Source organism: Octodon degus, unplaced genomic scaffold, assembly GCF_000260255.1.
Source record: "Octodon degus isolate 3935 unplaced genomic scaffold, OctDeg1.0 scaffold00064, whole genome shotgun sequence".
In the NCBI taxonomy this organism is placed as follows: Eukaryota; Metazoa; Chordata; class Mammalia; order Rodentia; family Octodontidae; genus Octodon; species Octodon degus.
In genome coordinates, this window is record NW_004524640.1 from 10,127,263 (window position 1) to 10,143,781 (window position 16,519).

The 16,519-nt window shown below is 61.2% G+C and overlaps 3 protein-coding genes and 1 non-coding gene across 5 annotated transcripts in view; 1 reads left to right on the top strand and 3 right to left on the bottom strand.

Moving 5' to 3' along the window:
• Pick1 (protein interacting with PRKCA 1) overlaps positions 1 to 2,772 on the top strand; it is a 17,160-nt gene extending 14,388 nt beyond the window's left edge. Inside the window, exons 8-12 of one of the 2 annotated variants that reach the window (XM_023719056.1) lie at positions 309 to 442; positions 757 to 849; positions 1,173 to 1,223; positions 1,838 to 1,982; positions 2,109 to 2,772. In XM_023719056.1, coding sequence (XP_023574824.1) covers positions 309 to 442; positions 757 to 849; positions 1,173 to 1,223; positions 1,838 to 1,982; positions 2,109 to 2,362 — 677 coding nt within the window. In that variant the 3' untranslated portion in view covers positions 2,363 to 2,772. Of the gene's footprint in view, positions 1 to 308; positions 443 to 756; positions 850 to 1,172; positions 1,224 to 1,837; positions 1,983 to 2,103 lie in introns of both variants that reach the window. The other variant, XM_023719055.1, reaches the window with a different exon arrangement.
• Positions 2,773 to 4,516: 1,744 nt separating this feature from the next.
• Positions 4,517 to 8,931, bottom strand: Slc16a8 (solute carrier family 16 member 8). Its single transcript, XM_004634691.2, has 5 exons — positions 8,900 to 8,931; positions 8,532 to 8,759; positions 7,783 to 7,926; positions 6,787 to 7,629; positions 4,517 to 4,993 (listed from the first exon to the last, which is right to left on the bottom strand). The coding sequence occupies exons 2-5, from the start codon at positions 8,743 to 8,745 to the stop codon at positions 4,668 to 4,670; spliced, it is 1,527 nt and encodes a 508-aa protein (XP_004634748.1). The 5' UTR covers positions 8,746 to 8,759; positions 8,900 to 8,931; the 3' UTR covers positions 4,517 to 4,667.
• A 1,431-nt stretch (positions 8,932 to 10,362) lies between these two features.
• Positions 10,363 to 16,519, bottom strand: part of Baiap2l2 (BAI1 associated protein 2 like 2) — a 25,892-nt gene continuing 19,735 nt past the window's right edge. The window contains exons 8-14 of the mRNA XM_004634611.2: positions 14,584 to 14,736; positions 14,183 to 14,321; positions 13,875 to 14,094; positions 11,821 to 11,970; positions 11,373 to 11,571; positions 10,926 to 10,969; positions 10,363 to 10,795 (exon numbers count right to left, since the gene is read on the bottom strand). Coding sequence (XP_004634668.2) covers positions 10,720 to 10,795; positions 10,926 to 10,969; positions 11,373 to 11,571; positions 11,821 to 11,970; positions 13,875 to 14,094; positions 14,183 to 14,321; positions 14,584 to 14,736 — 981 coding nt within the window. The 3' untranslated portion in view covers positions 10,363 to 10,719. The remainder of the gene's footprint in view (positions 10,796 to 10,925; positions 10,970 to 11,372; positions 11,572 to 11,820; positions 11,971 to 13,874; positions 14,095 to 14,182; positions 14,322 to 14,583; positions 14,737 to 16,519) is intronic.
• On the bottom strand, positions 15,520 to 15,621 carry LOC111817630. The gene has a single exon (XR_002821779.1). It is a non-coding gene; the product is annotated as a small nucleolar RNA U13 (small nucleolar RNA).

The window sequence follows — 16,519 nt, forward strand, 5'->3', positions numbered from 1 at the left end:
AGGGACATAGACGCTGCTGCCCAGGGGTGCAGACCCAGCTCCCCAGGGACATAGACGCTGCTGCCCAGGTGTCCAGACCCAGCTCCCGAGGGACATAGACGCTGCTTCCTAGGGGTGCAGACCAGCTCCCAAGGGATATAGACGCTGCTTCCCAGGGGTGCAGACCAGCTCCCGAGGGACATAGACGCTGCTGCCCAGGGGTACAGACCCAGTTCTGTGTGAGAATCCACAGAGCTGTCAGGGTCCCTGTCCCACTCTTTATTAGGGGGCCAAGTAGGGGCAGCCATTAAGGCAGACTTGTCCTGCAGCCTTCGGGGATGTGTTCTCCGTGATCGGGGTGCGGGAGCCCCAGCCGGCAGCCAGTGAGGCCTTTGTGAAGTTTGCTGATGCACACCGCAGCATTGAGAAGTTTGGCATCCGGCTGCTGAAAACCATCAAGCCGGTAGGTCCTGGTGAGCGTGGGTGTGATGGCAGCAAGGGACACATGGCATGCAGAGGGTCCCAACCTGGAGTCCTGGTTGGGTCACCGACATGACTGGCCACCTGAAAGCCCTGGCACCCCCTCAGGGCTCGGTGTTGACCTTGAGGCTGTGTTCAGTGTCCTCTTCTGCCACCGAGTCATACCTCACCTGTGGCCTGGACCATGCTTTTGGCCTTGAAATAGAAGGCCACTTGCCCTGGCAGTCTGAGTCCACTGGAGGGAATGACGCATTAGTGGCATTCCTTGTCACACGGCCACCCTGCCTGACCCCTCAGATGCTGACGGACCTGAACACTTACCTCAACAAAGCCATCCCCGACACGCGGCTCACCATCAAGAAGTACCTGGATGTAAAGTTTGAGTACCTGGTGAGCGCTGCAGGTGGCTTCAGACCAGGAGGCACCCCAGGCTCTGTCCTGCATGAGAGCCTAAGGAGGGCGGGGGCCCAGAGTCCCCGTGCTGCCTAACCTGGCATGTGGGACTTGGCCAGGCTGGAGACTCGTGGGCAGGGCAGCTGGCAGATCTTCCGGAGCTCAGCTGAGCCCAGCTGGGCGTCTGCAGGAGCCGGGGACCTGGCCTGGCTGCTCCAGTCTGCTGCATACAGCTCCCTGGGGCAGCCCTGGGGCACAGCGGGCTCGAGGGGTGGGGAGACAGTGTGGTGGGCTCTGACTGCCGGCCTCTCTCACCCCAGTCCTACTGCCTGAAGGTGAAGGAGATGGACGACGAGGAGTACAGCTGCATTGTGAGTATCCTGGCCGTGCCGCTCCCCTGCCTGCTTCACAGAGCCCTGGGTCTGCCTGCTTCACAGAGCCCTGGGTCTGCCTGCTTCACAGAGCCCTGGGTCTGCCGGGGTTATCAGAGTGGCAGCCAAGCCAGGAGAGACCTGGGGGCCTCGGCCTGGCTTCTCCCTGGCAGAATTTGGGGCCACCCCACCCCAGCTCAACTCCTAGGCCTGCTGACTCCAGTTGTGACCCCCGCAAGTGAAAACTAGTTGGCTCCATTCCTAGCTCTTCTGTTTTGGTATCAAGGTTCCGACTCAGGACCTTGTGCTTGCCAGGCAGGCGTGTATGCCGCAGGGCTATTTCCCCAATCCTTCCTAGCGCTTTATTTTTAAAAATCTGCAATACTTTTGCTATCACTTATTCAGTGTGACAAGGGTTGGTTGGGGTTTTGTTGTTCGCTCCTCCCACCAAATCTATTGTTATGCGCTTTGTTGGCAGCTAGGAAGTAAGGGTCTGAGAGGTGTGAGTTGCGGGTGGGCCCTGCAGCCTCCCTACCCACCCTCTCTGACCCCAAGCGGTAGACCCCCTTCTGGCCCGGGCCCCTGGGCCCTGATGTGTCCCACCCCCACCGCAGGCCCTGGGCGAGCCGCTGTACCGCGTGAGCACCGGCAACTACGAGTACCGCCTGATCCTGCGCTGCCGCCAGGAGGCGCGTGCGCGCTTCTCGCAGATGCGTAAGGACGTGTTGGAGAAGATGGAGCTGCTGGACCAGAAGCACGGTAGGCGGGTGCTGGGCCCAAAGGATCCAGGGCTTCGTGCCTGCCCCCAGGGCTGGGATGGAGGAAGGCCCCCGTGCCTGCAGCCACAGCCACCAGGCCTGTCGCCCACCCCCTGCCCCAGTCCAGGACATCGTGTTCCAGCTGCAGCGCTTCGTGTCCACCATGTCCAAGTACTACAACGATTGCTACGCGGTTCTGCGCGACGCCGATGTGTTCCCCATCGAGGTGGATCTGGCCCACACCACACTTGCCTACGGCCCTGGCCAGGGCGAGTTCACCGAGGATGGCGAGGACGAGGAGGAGGATCTGGCAGCCAAAGAGCCTGCCCGGGACGTGCGCGGGGCCCCTGGGCCCCTGGACAAGGGCGGAAGCTGGTGTGATTCCTGAGCGCCTGACCTGGTGCCGGATCTGGGGGTCGGGCGCGGAAAGGCCTGTAGGCCTCCCCTGTGGCCCGCTCACAGTGGGCCCAGGCTCCTGCTGGACAGCACCACCCTTTTCTCCCGCCTCCCCAGCCCAGGGAGAGCGTGGCCTCCGGACCTGCCTAGGAGCAGAGGTGGGAAGGAAGAGGGCTGCAGGGGCAGAAGCCCAGGGCCCGTCCTGGGGCGTCTTCATGGGCCCCTCGCCTGCCTGGGCAAGAGTCAGGTGGGTGCGCGGCAGGGCCTGTGTCTTGCACCGGGTGCAGCAGCCCGCCAAGGCCACATGCACAGTGGCAGCTTTTATTTATTTTCTCCCCTCAGCTCTGCCACTTCTGGAGAAGGGCTGGGCTCAGGGCCTGTACTGAATAAACAAACCCAGCAAAGCTGGACTCTGCAGTGTCTCAGACCCTCCTGTGTCACCAGGATCCCTGGCAAGTCCCCATGCCTGGACAAGTCTTTCCTCACAGTGCCCTGCAGGGTTAGCACTGTGATCCCCATCAGACCGGAACGCAAGTTTCAGGGAAGCAACTGATCAAGGCCTCAAAGCCCAGGGGAAGGGGTGGGGAATGAATTCCCACCTACCAGGTCCCAGACCCCGCCCCGGCCACCTACCACCACCGCACCATGCCCTCCTGCACCCTTGGAGAGGGGCAGGACATTGGGTCAGGGCCACTCAGGGCCACTCAGACCCAGGTTAGGGAGACAGTGGCAACCTCAGGTGGCCCTGGTATACCCAGGCCAGTGTGGGGCCACCTTAGGCTGTCTTTGTGCAGGGACAGAATAGGGTGGGCACAAGTTGGCTTTGCCCAGCTAGCCGCAGCTCACACCTGCAGGTCTGGTGTGAACAGTAGCAGTGGCCCTTTCATTCAGAAATGTCCCTGTTGGGACAGTAGGTGTGGCCATCCTGAGAAGTGGAGGGGACAGATGTGGGAGGCAGGTAGAGTCCAGAATGAGAGGAAACCGGTTTTGCTCAGCATGTGGGGTACAGGTACTAGGCAGGAGAGGGGTGTGCTGTCAGCAGGAGCTCACTGGGTCCCTGCAGAGCTGTGCCCGTATACCCTGAGAGGACAGCCCAGAACCCACAGCCTGGGTTCCAAGTATGGCCTTAGTGACCCTAGGCAGGTCCCTGTGCCTTGGTTTCCCTCTCTGTGAAGCACAGCTAGCCAACGCATCTATGTAGGTGGGCTGTTAGGATTTTACAGTTGATGTTCATAAGGGCTTCCGTGAACTTTGCTGGGCCCAGATGGAGCCTCCTAAAGTGCTGGAAGGACAGTCACCACTCAGGTGGCATGGGGGACACAGATACACGTTGCCCAGACCTTTGGCTGGCAGCCTGTCTTCTGTGGCCATGCTGGGACAGTGAGGCCCAGCCAGCACCCTGGGGAGGGCTCTCTGACCTGGGTGTTGAGAGGCCTGACTGAAAGCCAGGAGAGACTGGGAGTCCTTGAACCTGGGTTTACAGTAGACAAGGCAGTGCCAGGGATAGGGTGCGCTCCCGGGAAGCCCTGGGTTCCACCCCCATTTTGTTGGTGTTGGACCTGAGCTCTATGGGGGTGCAAAGGACAGAGTCAGTAGATGACCAGGCTGTCCAGAGTGCCATGCTCAGCGCAAAGCCACAGGTCCTGGCCCTGGGACCCCAAGTTCATTCTCTAGAGGGAAAGGTGCCCCTTGGGATGGTAAGGGATATTGCGCTGTGACATCGGCCGCCTCAGGCCTGGGCGAGCACCTGGATTCATTCCGACCCCCAAGTGTGAGGGAGGCCCAGCCACTGAACAGACTTCCCTGGCCCACCCTGGCCCTGGGACTTGGGCTTCGTCACCACTGCTCTCTGCAAGGTGCCACCAACCCCATCGCCTCCAGGGGAGGTGCAGGTGGCAGCCCAGAGGCTCAGTGCCCAGCTTAACCGCCAGCCCTGGGATCCCCCCTGCCTTTCACCTTTCCCTGACCCCCAACTCCAGAAGGGCCCAGAGAGACCCCTCAGACCCTCCACCACCCCAACTTGGGCCACACCCAGAGCCCTGGGTAGAGGCACAGGAATAGAACTATTTTTTAGTTGAGGTTTATGGGCTTCTCTGTCAGTCCACAACTGTTTGACCAGCAAGGCAACAGGGCCTGGCAAATGCAAAGGATGTTCGCAGGACGCCTGGGGAATAACAGCAGCTCAGGCTTGCCTCAGGGGAGGACTGCCCGGCCCTGCTTCCCAGTGTGCCAAGGCCTCTGGGAAGAGGAAGCCGGGCTCTGGAGCCCCCCAGGACACCTCGGCCATGCACTACACAGACTCCTGGCCTGGGCCTGGTTCTGCCTCCACCTCAGGCTCCACAGACCCAGCCCGGGGGCTCAGCATCTCCAGGGCCTGTAAGCTGCCTGGCTCCTCAGTGCCGGCCGGCAGCGGTTCAGAGTCCCCCCCGGCCTCAGTGTCTTCAGTGTCACTGGTGGCACCCTCAGTGGCTGTGCCAGCGGTGGCCTCCGGAGAGCGAGATTGGCGGCGGAGACAACAGTAGGTGGCAACAGCCATGAAGACCCCAGAGAGGGCCACCTCTGAACCAGCCAGGTAGAAGATGATCTCGTAGTTCTTCAGCGCATCCACCAGGCGGCCTGGGGGGAGCGGGAGGTCAGGGCCTGCAGGCTCTTCCTGTACCCCCTCACCCTCAGTAAAGGACAGGGCTGCCAACTGGGGGGGGCTCTTTGGTGGCACCACCCCACCCCTCTTTGTCTTCTAGTTCATAGAGACAACCACCCCATTGAGTTCTGCCATTTAAGAATTTAAAATGTCACTTCTGCTCTTTGAGCCTCCATTTTCTAAGCAATATGGGGCTTCTGATAAGACGGCACTTTACAGTTACAGGGCGCCCTCTTCACCCATGGCGTCCTGTGATATAGGCCTGCCTTCAGCTGCTCGGTGGCAGTGGGGAGGGCCCTGCACTGACCTCTGGGGTTTCCCAGCTCTTGCCCTTGCCATAGTCCTTTAGTCCCCAGGAACTTGGCTCAGTCTCCTCCAGCCTCCTGTCATTCCCTCAGGCGCGCAGGCATCCAAGAGTCAGCTAGGTGCCCCTGAACAGGCCCTGTTTCCTTCTGCATGCACGTTGCTTTTTAATCTTGTGTGTGTGCACGTGATAGGGATGGAAGCCTGGGTCTAGTATGCTAAGCCTGGACCCCACCCCTGAGCTACAGTCCCTGGAAAATCTTTCTTTTTTTTTTTTTTTAAGACAAGGTCTCATAAAACTACTATGTAGAGCTGGGGTGTGAGGTCCTGAGTTTGATCCCCCGTTACATAACTACTATGTAGGTCAGACTAGCCCTGTAGTTCAGGCTAGCCTGGAACTCGAGGTCTTACTCCTGCCTCCTGAGTGCTGGATTATAGGCGTGCAACATCACGCCCAGCTAGAAAAACATTTAACTCCAAATATTTTCCCCTTAAGTGTGGTTCCTCTGGGCTACCCCCCCCCACACACACACTGGGCATTCTTGTGGGTGACCACACCAGGCCTAGACCTTGAGAAGTTCCTGATATCCCCTGGGCCAACTGCCACTCAAGTCCCTCCGAACAGTATTCCTCTAAACGTCCTGGTCCCTGCCCAGCCAGCCCAGTCTGTCCCTGTCCCTCCTTCCTCCAGCGCTAGAGCATCCACCACCTTCTCTGCTCAGGTTGCCTCCTCTGCCCACCTAGGCTACACAGATGGCAGATGAGCTCTGGGTGGTGTTTCCAGGGTGTGGCTGTTCCTACCGGGTCTCACTGTTCCTTCTACAGCCTGGCTTATCTCTCTGGTCCAAGGGCAGCAAAACCCAGGCTCCTCTTAGCATTTGAGCTCCTGCCTCACTCAGAATACCCCAGGCCTGTGCATGCTGTGCCCTCCCTCGTGGGCTGGGCCAAGATACCTCACCGCCACCCTCGGGATGGTGCTTCTCTAAGATGGACTAGGAACAGCGAGTGCTCAGCAGGCAGCTGCACCTCCCTAGCAACCCATTCGGCTGCCCAAATGCTGGCCCTGTTCCATCCCCTTATAGGCTGGGGGACCAAAGCACCAATGCACTGTTTCAGGTGGGCTGCTGGCATTTTGGACTGCGAGATTTCGGTTCTGAGAGTGCAAGCTGTGCTAAACCGGCTGCAGGGCCTCTGTTTCCCCATCTGTGAAGGGGGACTATGGAGCTGCGCTGTACTGTCTGCTTGAGATGGCCGAGAGGTTGCTACCGGTGTTGGTTTCTTCCTGCAATGGGTGCCTCACCCACGGCTGGGGGTCCCTGGCTGAGCGGAAGGCCATTTGGCCACGACGGGGCTGGTGTCCACCCACCAGGCTGTTTCCGCCACGGTCGCTTTTCCTCATCCCTGGAAATTTCATCTGGCACTAAGGACCCGACCCTCGCCACCCCCCTGCTCCTCCGGGGCGCACCGGCAGAGGGCGGTCCTATGAGCACGGCCACGGCCTCCACGAGCAGCACCAGGCCCAGCGCACTGGGGAAGCGGGGTGCGCCCACCGCCGCCATGAGCACCTCGAACTGCAGGGCGCCCACCATGCCGTAGGAGAGGCCAAAGGCCACGCAGAAGGCGACCAGGGCGCCGTAGGAGCGCGCGCGCGCGCTGCCCAGGTCCGTGAGCCCATTGGCCAGTAGGGCCAGGCTGAAGAGGTAGGGGACGTGCGGTCGCAGGCGCGGCAGGCCCGCCAGGGCTCCGCACGCCGGCCGCGCCACGATGTCGACAAAGCCCACTATGGACAGTAGGAAGGCGGCGTCGGTGTCAGGCACGCCCGCGTCCTTGGCGTAGTTCACCAGCAGGATGGCGGGTACGAAAAGCCCAAGCGCCATCAGGAACTTGGTGATCACGTACACGACGAAGGCACGGTCGGTGCACACCGCCACGTCCAGCAGGCGCCGGCGGGCCCGGCCGCTAGGGGGCGCCGCGCGCAGGTTCCGCCGCGCGCCCACCGCCGCCGCATCCCCGGGCGCGTCCCCCGCGGTGTCCTCCGCGCGGTCAGCGCGCTGCCGCCGGCCCAGGCCAGTGGGCGGCGGCCGCATGACGGCTCCGCACGCGCAGCAGTGCAACAGGAGGCCGCCGAAGAGCAGGAAGCCACCGCGCCAGCCGAAGCGCTCGAGCAGCACCTGGCCGAGCGGCGACAGCGCGGACAGGAACACAGGGCTGCCCGCTGCCGCCAGCCCGTTGGCCAGAGGCCGCCGCCGCTCGAAGTACAGCCCCAGCATGATGAGCGACGGCTGGAAGTTGAGGGCCAGGCCCAGGCCTGCGGGCGAGGCGGCGCTGTGCAGGGGTCCCCAGGGGCAGGCGGCCAGCGAAGCCGAGGTGGGGACATGGGGGCCCCCACCCCCGGAGATGGGACAGGAGGATTAGGGCATGGCCCCGTCCGACCCCGCAGGGGACGCGGCAGCGCCCTCACCTGTGAGCACTCCGGCCGTCAGGTACAGCTCTAGCAGGCGCCTGGCGAAGGAGGCCAGGATCATGCCCGCCGCCGCCAGCAGCCCGCCCGCCAGCATCACCGGGCGACAGCCAAAGCGCGTCACGAGGACGCTGGACACGGGCCCTGTGGGTAGGCAAGGTCACCATGGGGCTGGACCTCCCTCCTCTCCAGGTCAGGCGCTGTGCCTCCCAGCCCTGGAAGGTGGCGTCGTTGTGGGAAGGAGAGGGTCACCCAGGTCCAGACCCGGAGAGCACGCAGGAAGCGTGAGGGGGCTCGGCCCAGACGTCCCCTTCCGCCCTTCCCCGCCCCCAGCCGCCTGGAACCATGACCCTCAGCTGCGGTGGCTTCCGCCGCCTCATCACTGACTCCATGTCTGCACCTGGTGGGTCTTGGCCAAGTTCCTCCCAGGTGCTCCCCAGCCCCGTCCCGCTCAGCCCCTGCAGGAGTTGAGGCAGCGGGAGGGAGCTGAAATGTCTTTAGATCTGTTTGCGCACTGCTGAATGGCGGCCGCGCAGGTCTGCAGGGCAGAGCTGCCCCATGCTGGCAAGGTCCTCTCCGTGGGCGGGCTTCAACTGGTCCCTGTTTCTCTCTGGCCCCCTCCTCCCCTTTCTGGCACTGCAGTTTCCATAGGAAGCAGGGGTTTTCCTGAGCAGGGACCCGGATCTCCTGGTTTCCACCCCTATCCCCACCCGGATTCTGGGCCCCGCGGGCCCCGGGAGAGCGCTGACCCGTGCCGTAGAGCATGGCCAGCATGATGGAGGAGACCCAGGCCGTGTCGCTGTAGCCTGCTCCAAAGTCGCGCATGAGCGAGCGGAAGAAGACGCTGACGGCCTTCGGGAAGCCGTAGGCGAAGCCGGTGACCACGAAGCAGGCAGCCAGCACCACCCAGCCCCAGCCGCCATCGGGGGGGCCCACACCCCGCCGGGGGCCACCAGCTCCCATAGCCACAGCCTCTGCTGGAGAAGATGGGGACAAGAGGAAGTGGCAGGGTTTACGTAGTCCAGAGGAGCGGGATGGAGCCCTGGAGGGGCTGTACGAAGGCCCTTTCTCCACACCAGGGGCTGGGGAGGTTGCCGGAGGGCACTGGGTGTCCCACCTGAGAGGACTCCAGGAAGGCTCCCTTGGGGGGGCGTTTCCCTGTCAGGACCTAGAGACAGCAGAAGGGATGTGGTGTCAGAGCCAGGCAGCCACTATGTGCACAGAGGTGTACTGGGGGATGGCCAGTGTCCCCAGGAGGATGTGTGAGGGTCTCTGGACAATAAAAGCTCCAGGAACAGGTGCCAGCTGCAGAGTGGGTTGTGAGGTAGTTTTGTACTGGCCTTAATGTATGTTCCTACTTTTTCCTGATGATGGGAGTGACAGCTGTCACTGGGGCATTAAGGGAAACCCAGGTCACACGAAACATTAGCTTTGTCTCAGAAGCCAGGGGAGCTGAGGTCTAGGTCACCCCAGCTCTGTGACTGGGGCAGGCCCCTCCCTTGGCTGAACCTCAGTTTCCCCACCTGATGGGTGATTGATCTCACCTTGGCCAGTTAGAAGGGGGCTGGAGGATCACTAGAGACCTGCCGCCCACGCCCAGCAGCCCCCAGCCCTCCACCACAGACAGTGGTGCCCCTGCCTCTCACCCCTGCGGTGCCACGCGGTGCTTCTCTGCAGCCCTGCATCTGGGTCACAGACCAGGAGGGTGCACTAGGCCTTGTTACCCTGCACCCTCAGCTCCTGAAGTATCCTTATTGGCGCTAGACAAGGCTATCCTCCTCCCCTGCTGAACCTGGGACCCTGCCCTCTTCCACGGGCCCCAGGTCCCTGTAGCACCCGCCCTGCACTCACCAGGCCTGGCTTGCTCTGGACATCGGCCTCATCTCCCAAGGCCTGCTGAGAGGAAGGGCCTGGCAGGCTCCTGTGACGCTGGCCGGGATGGGGCTCACAGGCTGCCCCGTACCAGCAGCTGGAGATCCACTGCTGCCTGCTCACTCTCTCGCCCTGGCCTGGGGTTTAGAGTGGCCCCCACCCAAGTCCCGCTAAGAGGCTTTTGCCCAACAAGGGGAAAGGGCTGCTGTGACCATGAGCACTGGGCCAGCCTCTGCAGGGACTCCCTGTCCTGTCCTGGCCAGGGAGGGCTAAGAGGACCCCCCCAACTCTGGGGAGGGGTCTCAGGCAGAGGGCACAAAGCCCAGGGAATCCCAGTTTGGTGATGGGGGGCACAGCCCCCAATCCTCATGGCTCCTGCCGGCCACATTCCAGGAGAGCTCCTGGCTTCCCGGATCAGGCTAATCCAGGGGCTCAGACACTCAGCATGGGGGTGGAGGGGCCAGAACAAAGGGTGCTGTGTCCAGGGGCCACATGAAGGGAAGGTATTGGGGTTCAGAGCTGTCACTGTTCCCTGGGGTCCAGAGTAGAGACTGAAAGGGGTGGCCCGAGGGTAGCCCTGAAAGTTACTCAAAATGGGGGGCCTCTCAGGGAGTAGCCATGACCTTTGGAACCTTTGGACTCCATTCCCCATTGGGGTCCCCATTCCTGACCTCCTACCCTGCCCCCAAATGACACGACCATTCTGGCTGCCTTGTCCACATCCTTTATTGCTCATCGTTTATGAAAGTTCAGTGGGGCCCTGTGCGGGGCACATGTGTGGTACAAGGAGCAGGGAAGGGAAAGAGGCTGGGGAGACGTGTGCAGCTCCCTGGGAGAGCCCTGGGGCCCCATGAGAAAGAAATTTCTCCATTTCCCAATTCTGCCTGCTGTACTCTGGAGGCCCCAGACCGCAGGTCAGCGTCCAGGGTGCTGCTTCTGGCAGTGGTCCAGGAAGGATGGCCACCTGGGCATCCTGGAGCCCCTGCTGTCACTGCCACCACCACAAGCTCTGAACAGCCCTGGGCAGGTGTGCAGTTCTACCTCAGACCCATCAGAAGAAGGACCTCATCTGATGAGGGGTGCCGAGCGGTCGTTGGTGACAGTGGGACGCAGCTTCACGGTGGCAAAGGGATTTGTGCCCCTGGAAGGGGAAGGCTATGGTGAGAGGGGCCTAGATCCCCAGCTGGCAGTCAGCCTGGGAGTCCCCTCCTGCCACTTGCTCGGGGCAGCTGGGTCCTCTGCCTGCCCTCCTCTGCCATGCTGGGACTCACCGAGGGAAGAGCTCTGGGGGTTGCTGCTCCCAGGCCATGAGCTTCTGTTGTAGAGAGAGGAAGGGCACCAGGGTGAGGAAGAGGCAAGCACTGTCTCTCCTGTCCCTGTCTCAGGAGGTGCTGGGCCCGAGGATCCTGCCCTGCATACTCTGGGAATGGAGACCTGGCAGTGGGAGGCCAGAATTCTCTGGTTTCAAATTAAACACAGCTCTGGGCTCTGCCAGGACCAGCTCCTCCATGCCATCCTCCAGGATAGAAGGGGGAGATCCCATGGAAGGTGCCCACCCTGCTGTGCAGCTCCAGCCATGCTCTGGCCCAGAACCCTGGTCTTGATGGCCTAAGCAAGGTGAAGGTCTCTGTCCATGCTCCAGGAAGGACCCATGTGGGGGGTCCCTTGCCCAGCAACCACCAGCAGGAAAGGGCTGAGGACAGGTGGGGGGACCTCACCTTAATGTCATTGGCTGCACCCATGCTGCTGCGGCGGCTGCCAGGCAAGGGTGTGGGGGAAGGGCTGGGGGCGCGGCTTGGGACCCGGCTTGGGGTTCGGGAGCGGGACTGGCCATCCCAGTATTCCGGGGATGCTGTGGAGTTGCCTGGCCGGTCCAGGAGGTCGTCAAGGCTGTGGCTGCCCCGGAGTGGGTAGGACCTGAGTCCAGAGGAAGGAGGGGAGCAAGAGTCAGGGTTGGCCCTGCTACTCCCACCTCAGCTGCTGGGCCCCTGCCCTGAACTCAAGAAGAGGCAGATAGGGGACATGATGGCCTTCAGTGGGAAGAGGTGGGGTGGCAGAGTAGCTCTCTGGGAACTGAAGGGCCAGACCCCAGAGACTGCACCTCACAGATGCACCCAGGAGTGACCAGGCACAACCCCCCATGGGAGTGCCATCCCACCCAGGTACCTGGAAGACAGCTCGTTCATGGAGCCCTTGGGGCTCACGGGGCTCACGGGGCTCAAGGGGCTCATGGCAGTCATGGGGTTCAAGGGGGTCATGGGATTCACGGGCACCTCCTCCAACGGTTTCACATAGGCCTCAGGGAACCAGCCACTCCTGTAGGGCAGACAGAGGTTCCCTTGAACAAGGCCAGTAGTGAGGGTCAAAACAATTCCAGGAAGGGTAGACAACACCACCTGCTGTCCAGTGCCTGGCTCTGCTTGGGGGCTTTGCAGATAGTGACCTGGTTACTCCCAAAAGGAAGTATTTCCTGACATTGCAGGCCTTACAGTCTGGCCCTAACCTGTACTTCCTTCCTTCCTTATAGTCCCCTGAGGCGCCTTCAAGAGGAGGAACTGGAAATCCCAGAAGGAAAGCAATCGGGTGCGGCTCCCTTGCCTACTCACGACACCCAAGTGGTGAGCCCAGCAAGACATGCGGCCCTCCATGGAGAGACAGAGTCACACACAGGCTGATGACAAGGCACTGATACTGGTGTCAACAAAGGGTACAGGTGGTGGCGGGAGGGGCCACAGAGGTGCCCACAGGAAGGGGCACCCAAGCCCAGGATGCCTGATTCCAACGCTGTGCTCTTCTGACTCCAGCCCGGGCCTTCACTCTGCCCTGGGACTCCCAGTGTACAGGGATCCCTTCACCCAGGGCACCGGGGCTGCACAGGCACATGTACACACACACACACACACACACACACACACACACACACACACACACACTGGGTCCACTGCACTTGGCCTTCACTCTGAGTCTTTGCCTGGCTGGAGACTCACTACACCTTTAGGGTGCAGCTTCTTGCAGAACAGAACCCCTGAAAGGCTAAGTCTCCGAAGAGCTACCTTACACCCTGAACAGCCTGCTCAGTGGCATCCTCACGGAAAGGCCCCTGGAGCACTGCCACCTCCAACCAAGAGAAGAGACCCATGGCCCTGCATGCCCTTCAGTCCTCACCGGGAAGTGCCTACTGAGGATGCACCTTGCAGTCACTTGCCCTAAGTGGGCCTTTAGAGCTTTCAATGATCACAGCTGGCTGAGGCGTTTGCTGTCACTGGTCTAGAAGGTTTCCAACCAGGTGCCCAGAAGTCTGCTACACCCTGGGGTCTGATATGGGCCTGCAGATGAGCACTCCAGGGACACCCCATTCCTGGCCTCAGTCACCTCTCACCCCTGTCCCCCTTCTGCACCTGCTCACCCTACTGGGCAGCACCCACAGGTCATCTTCACTGCGCATGCTCTCCACCCCTCACCCACAGACCATTCAGACACCTTCTGGCCACCCCTCAGTTGGTGCAGGCCCCCATGCCCACCCACTCAGCCACCACACACACACCCCCTGCACACACATGCACTCACCTATTCTTGCACAAACTCACACTACCACCCATCCCTCCACAAACTGCACATGCACCCACTTATGTATGCCTCCCCCTACTCCATTTTCTCTTTTCTCATATGGTACAGTGGGAGTGGGCATCTTGCTGGCCTACCCATATAGCTCTACGGGGGCACTGCGTGACCCCAGTACCCTCTCCCTCTTTCCTCCCGCAGTAAACCAGTCCTGTGCATCCCATTTGGCTGCTAGCTCTACGCTCTCCAGGGCTTTCTGGAGACGCAGCGTTCGTGTTGCCCGATGTCTCCCGCTCCACTCCAGGTGTCAAAATATCAACACAGCCTGATTTCAGCTTTTCTTTTTTGAGACAGGATCTCATTGTGTAATCAAGGCTCAGCCCCAACCTGCAGTCCTCCTGCCTCAGTACTTGGTCTGGCTTGATTTCAGTTGTGAGCCTGTCCTATTTTTTCTGCCTTTCAAGGTCTGCCCCCCTGAACTCGGGGAGAAGGTGCTTCCTATCCCCGCGTAACAGATGGGGAAACGGATGCAGGCTGGAGATGGGAGGAGAGAACCATTTAAGATGCAGGGGTTGGGGAGGCCCGTCCTGGAGGTCTCTGGCGTTGTGGCCCCGGCCTCTGCCCTCCCGCCACCGCACGTCCCCCAGACCCGCACTCACGCGGAAGAGCCCTCCAGTTTGCCATACAGCCAGCCATTCTGGGCCTCGGGCACCAGCACCTCCACGACGTCCCCGGCCGAGAAGCGCAGCAGCGTGTGGTTGGCGCCTTCGGAGTGTGAGACCAGCGCGCGGACCCTGCGGGCGCCCCCGCCGCCGCCGCCCGGACGCTCGCCGAAGGAGTTGGAGCGCGAGCGCTGCGCGCCGCCGGCGTACAGCGAGGCTGCTGGGCAGCGGTGCACGTGGGTGACAGCTCCCGCCACACCCCCTCCCGCCGCCAGGCTGCCCGCTCGCCCTGGGCCGGGACTCACAGGCCGACGGCGTCCGCGGCAGAGACCGGCGCTCAGGCTCCAGCTGCGACGCGGACCTCGCCTCGGCGGGCTCAGGGCCGTAGGAGCCGGAGCCGTGCCGGCTGCGCGGGGAGCCGAAGTCGCCCAGGGGCCGCGGGGGCTGCAAGGGGCAGAGGGCAGGGGCGGTGGGGCGGGGCGGGCGGGCGTGCCTAGTCCCAGCCCCGCCCCCAGCCCCGCCCCCAGCCCCACCCCCAGTCCCACACGTCGCCGGCGTAGGGATTGAGCGGCCGGCGGCCTGGCCACCAGGGGGGTGCGGAGACCGTACCGAGGCGGAAGGGCGGCGCGGGGGGTGCGGCGTAGAGCGGGAGCGTGGGGGTCGACCAGGGCCCCACGAAGGGCAGCAGGGGCGGCCAGGGCCTCACCATGTCCAGGCGGGTGGGCGTCAGGCGGCCCGAGGGGTAGGGTGGCCCCAGCACGGGGCCCAGCAGGCCGGGGGAGTGGGCGCGTGACGGGCCGCGGCTGGCCTCGGCCTGCTCCTTCCACAGCAGCACGCGGTTCTGCAGCAGCCCCCGGGCCTGGCGGGGACGCAGTGTCAATGGGCGCCACCTTGGGGGATGGCCCTGCAGGCTCAGGGTGGACCTTGCAGCTGGAGGGGTCGTTTTAAGTCACTTCACTTTTTGCCAAAGGCGCCTCAGTTTCCCTTGTGGGGCTTCCACCGTCTGCCCTGGTACAGCTTCGGGGATGGGGAGAGTGCAGCCCTGGCTCCGGATGAGGTAAGTTAGGACACCTACCCTCAAACTGTGACCCAGGAACCCAGTTCCAGAACCGACCCTGCAACACTGGAAAGATAACATTCTTCTATCTGCAGAGTTTGCTGACTAGGAAGACGGAAGGTAATGTGGGGAGCTAAAAAGCTAAGCAACAGAGAATGGCAAATGTCCAGTGACGTCTTTTTGTGCTCTCAGATCTAGCTGTACCTGAAATCCAGCTTTCCAGCTGGTTAAAGGAAGAATACTTGTTTTCTGTTGAGTATTTTTCTTAGAGACCTCTTTCGTCATCCCTGTAGCTCACAGAAGAATCGTTTCAGCATGCCCACCTCCACTTGAATACTTTCAAAGACAGGGAGCTCAGTAGCTAACCACACAGTCCATACCTACTTGGGGCAGGAGGACTTTTGCATATTGGACTTGCTGTGTGTGTGGTTTTTATTTCCTGTGGGAGTTTGTGTTGTGACAAGATCTCACAAAACTGCCCAACCTGGGCTTGAACTTGGGATCATCCTGCATCCACCTCCCAGAGTGCTGGGATTATAGGTGTGCACCACCACACCTGGCTCTAAGCATGGCTTTTTTTTTTCACATCAGACGGGTAATGTGCCCATGTCGTAACAAGGTTTGAGGGAGACACATCTCATGCCTAAGACATGAACACCCAATCATCACGCTCTTGAACCGAAGGATCCTAAGCATAGTTTTGTTTGGCTATATTTTCCATCCTGATTGTGGAGAGACTGCCCTCTTCCTTCAGTCCCCTCAGGGCAGTCATCTGACTGTCATACACCCAGCCTGTCCTATTCTCCCAGGGCCAGGGACCAGCCAGCTGGAGACACCAGCTGTACCCAGGAACCCATGGAATTGAGACGCCATCACACAGGCTCTGCAGCATGCTTTCCCCGCCTGACCCCCTTGGCCAACCCCACTACTTCCAGAGTGGTACTGTTGTGAATGGTATTCAGTGACATTGACCTCTTTTTGTTGTCACCTTTGCAGACTGAATCTCAGGTATAATCAAAACGCAGTGCTCAGCTGGGTGTGGTGGCCCATGTTTGCAATACCCTCACTATAGGAGGCTGAAGCAGGAGGATCACAAGCTCAGTCCAGGAAACTCAGCAGCCTGTCTCAAACATATAAAATGGCTGGGCATGTAGTTCAGTGCAAAGACCCTAAGCTCAATCCTCAGGACCACAAAACAACCAACCAAGAAACAGTGCTCTCCACTGTAGAAGCCTGTCCCTTTTCTATTCAAACATCCTGTCCCCAGGACCAGCTTCAGACTGTCACCCCAGGGGTAAGAAAAGCTCCCCTTCCCCGGGGCTGTGCTGTGCCTCCCCAAGCCTTGTAGTACCCACGGCAGGGGCTGTTGTCTCCACCTTCCAGAAGAAGATGCTGCAGTTTCTCTGGGTGTCAGGTCCTGCACTCAGTGGCAGGGGCATGGCCTGTCTTGGACAAAGCCGCCCACGCCTGCACCTTTCAGTGATTCCTCCTGAATCCTGGCCCTGCTGCTGTGAACCTCAAGGCATTGCCAGGCAGCGGTAACAGCCTGCAGCTCACATCGTGGGGGCAACTGGATGCTTCCCTG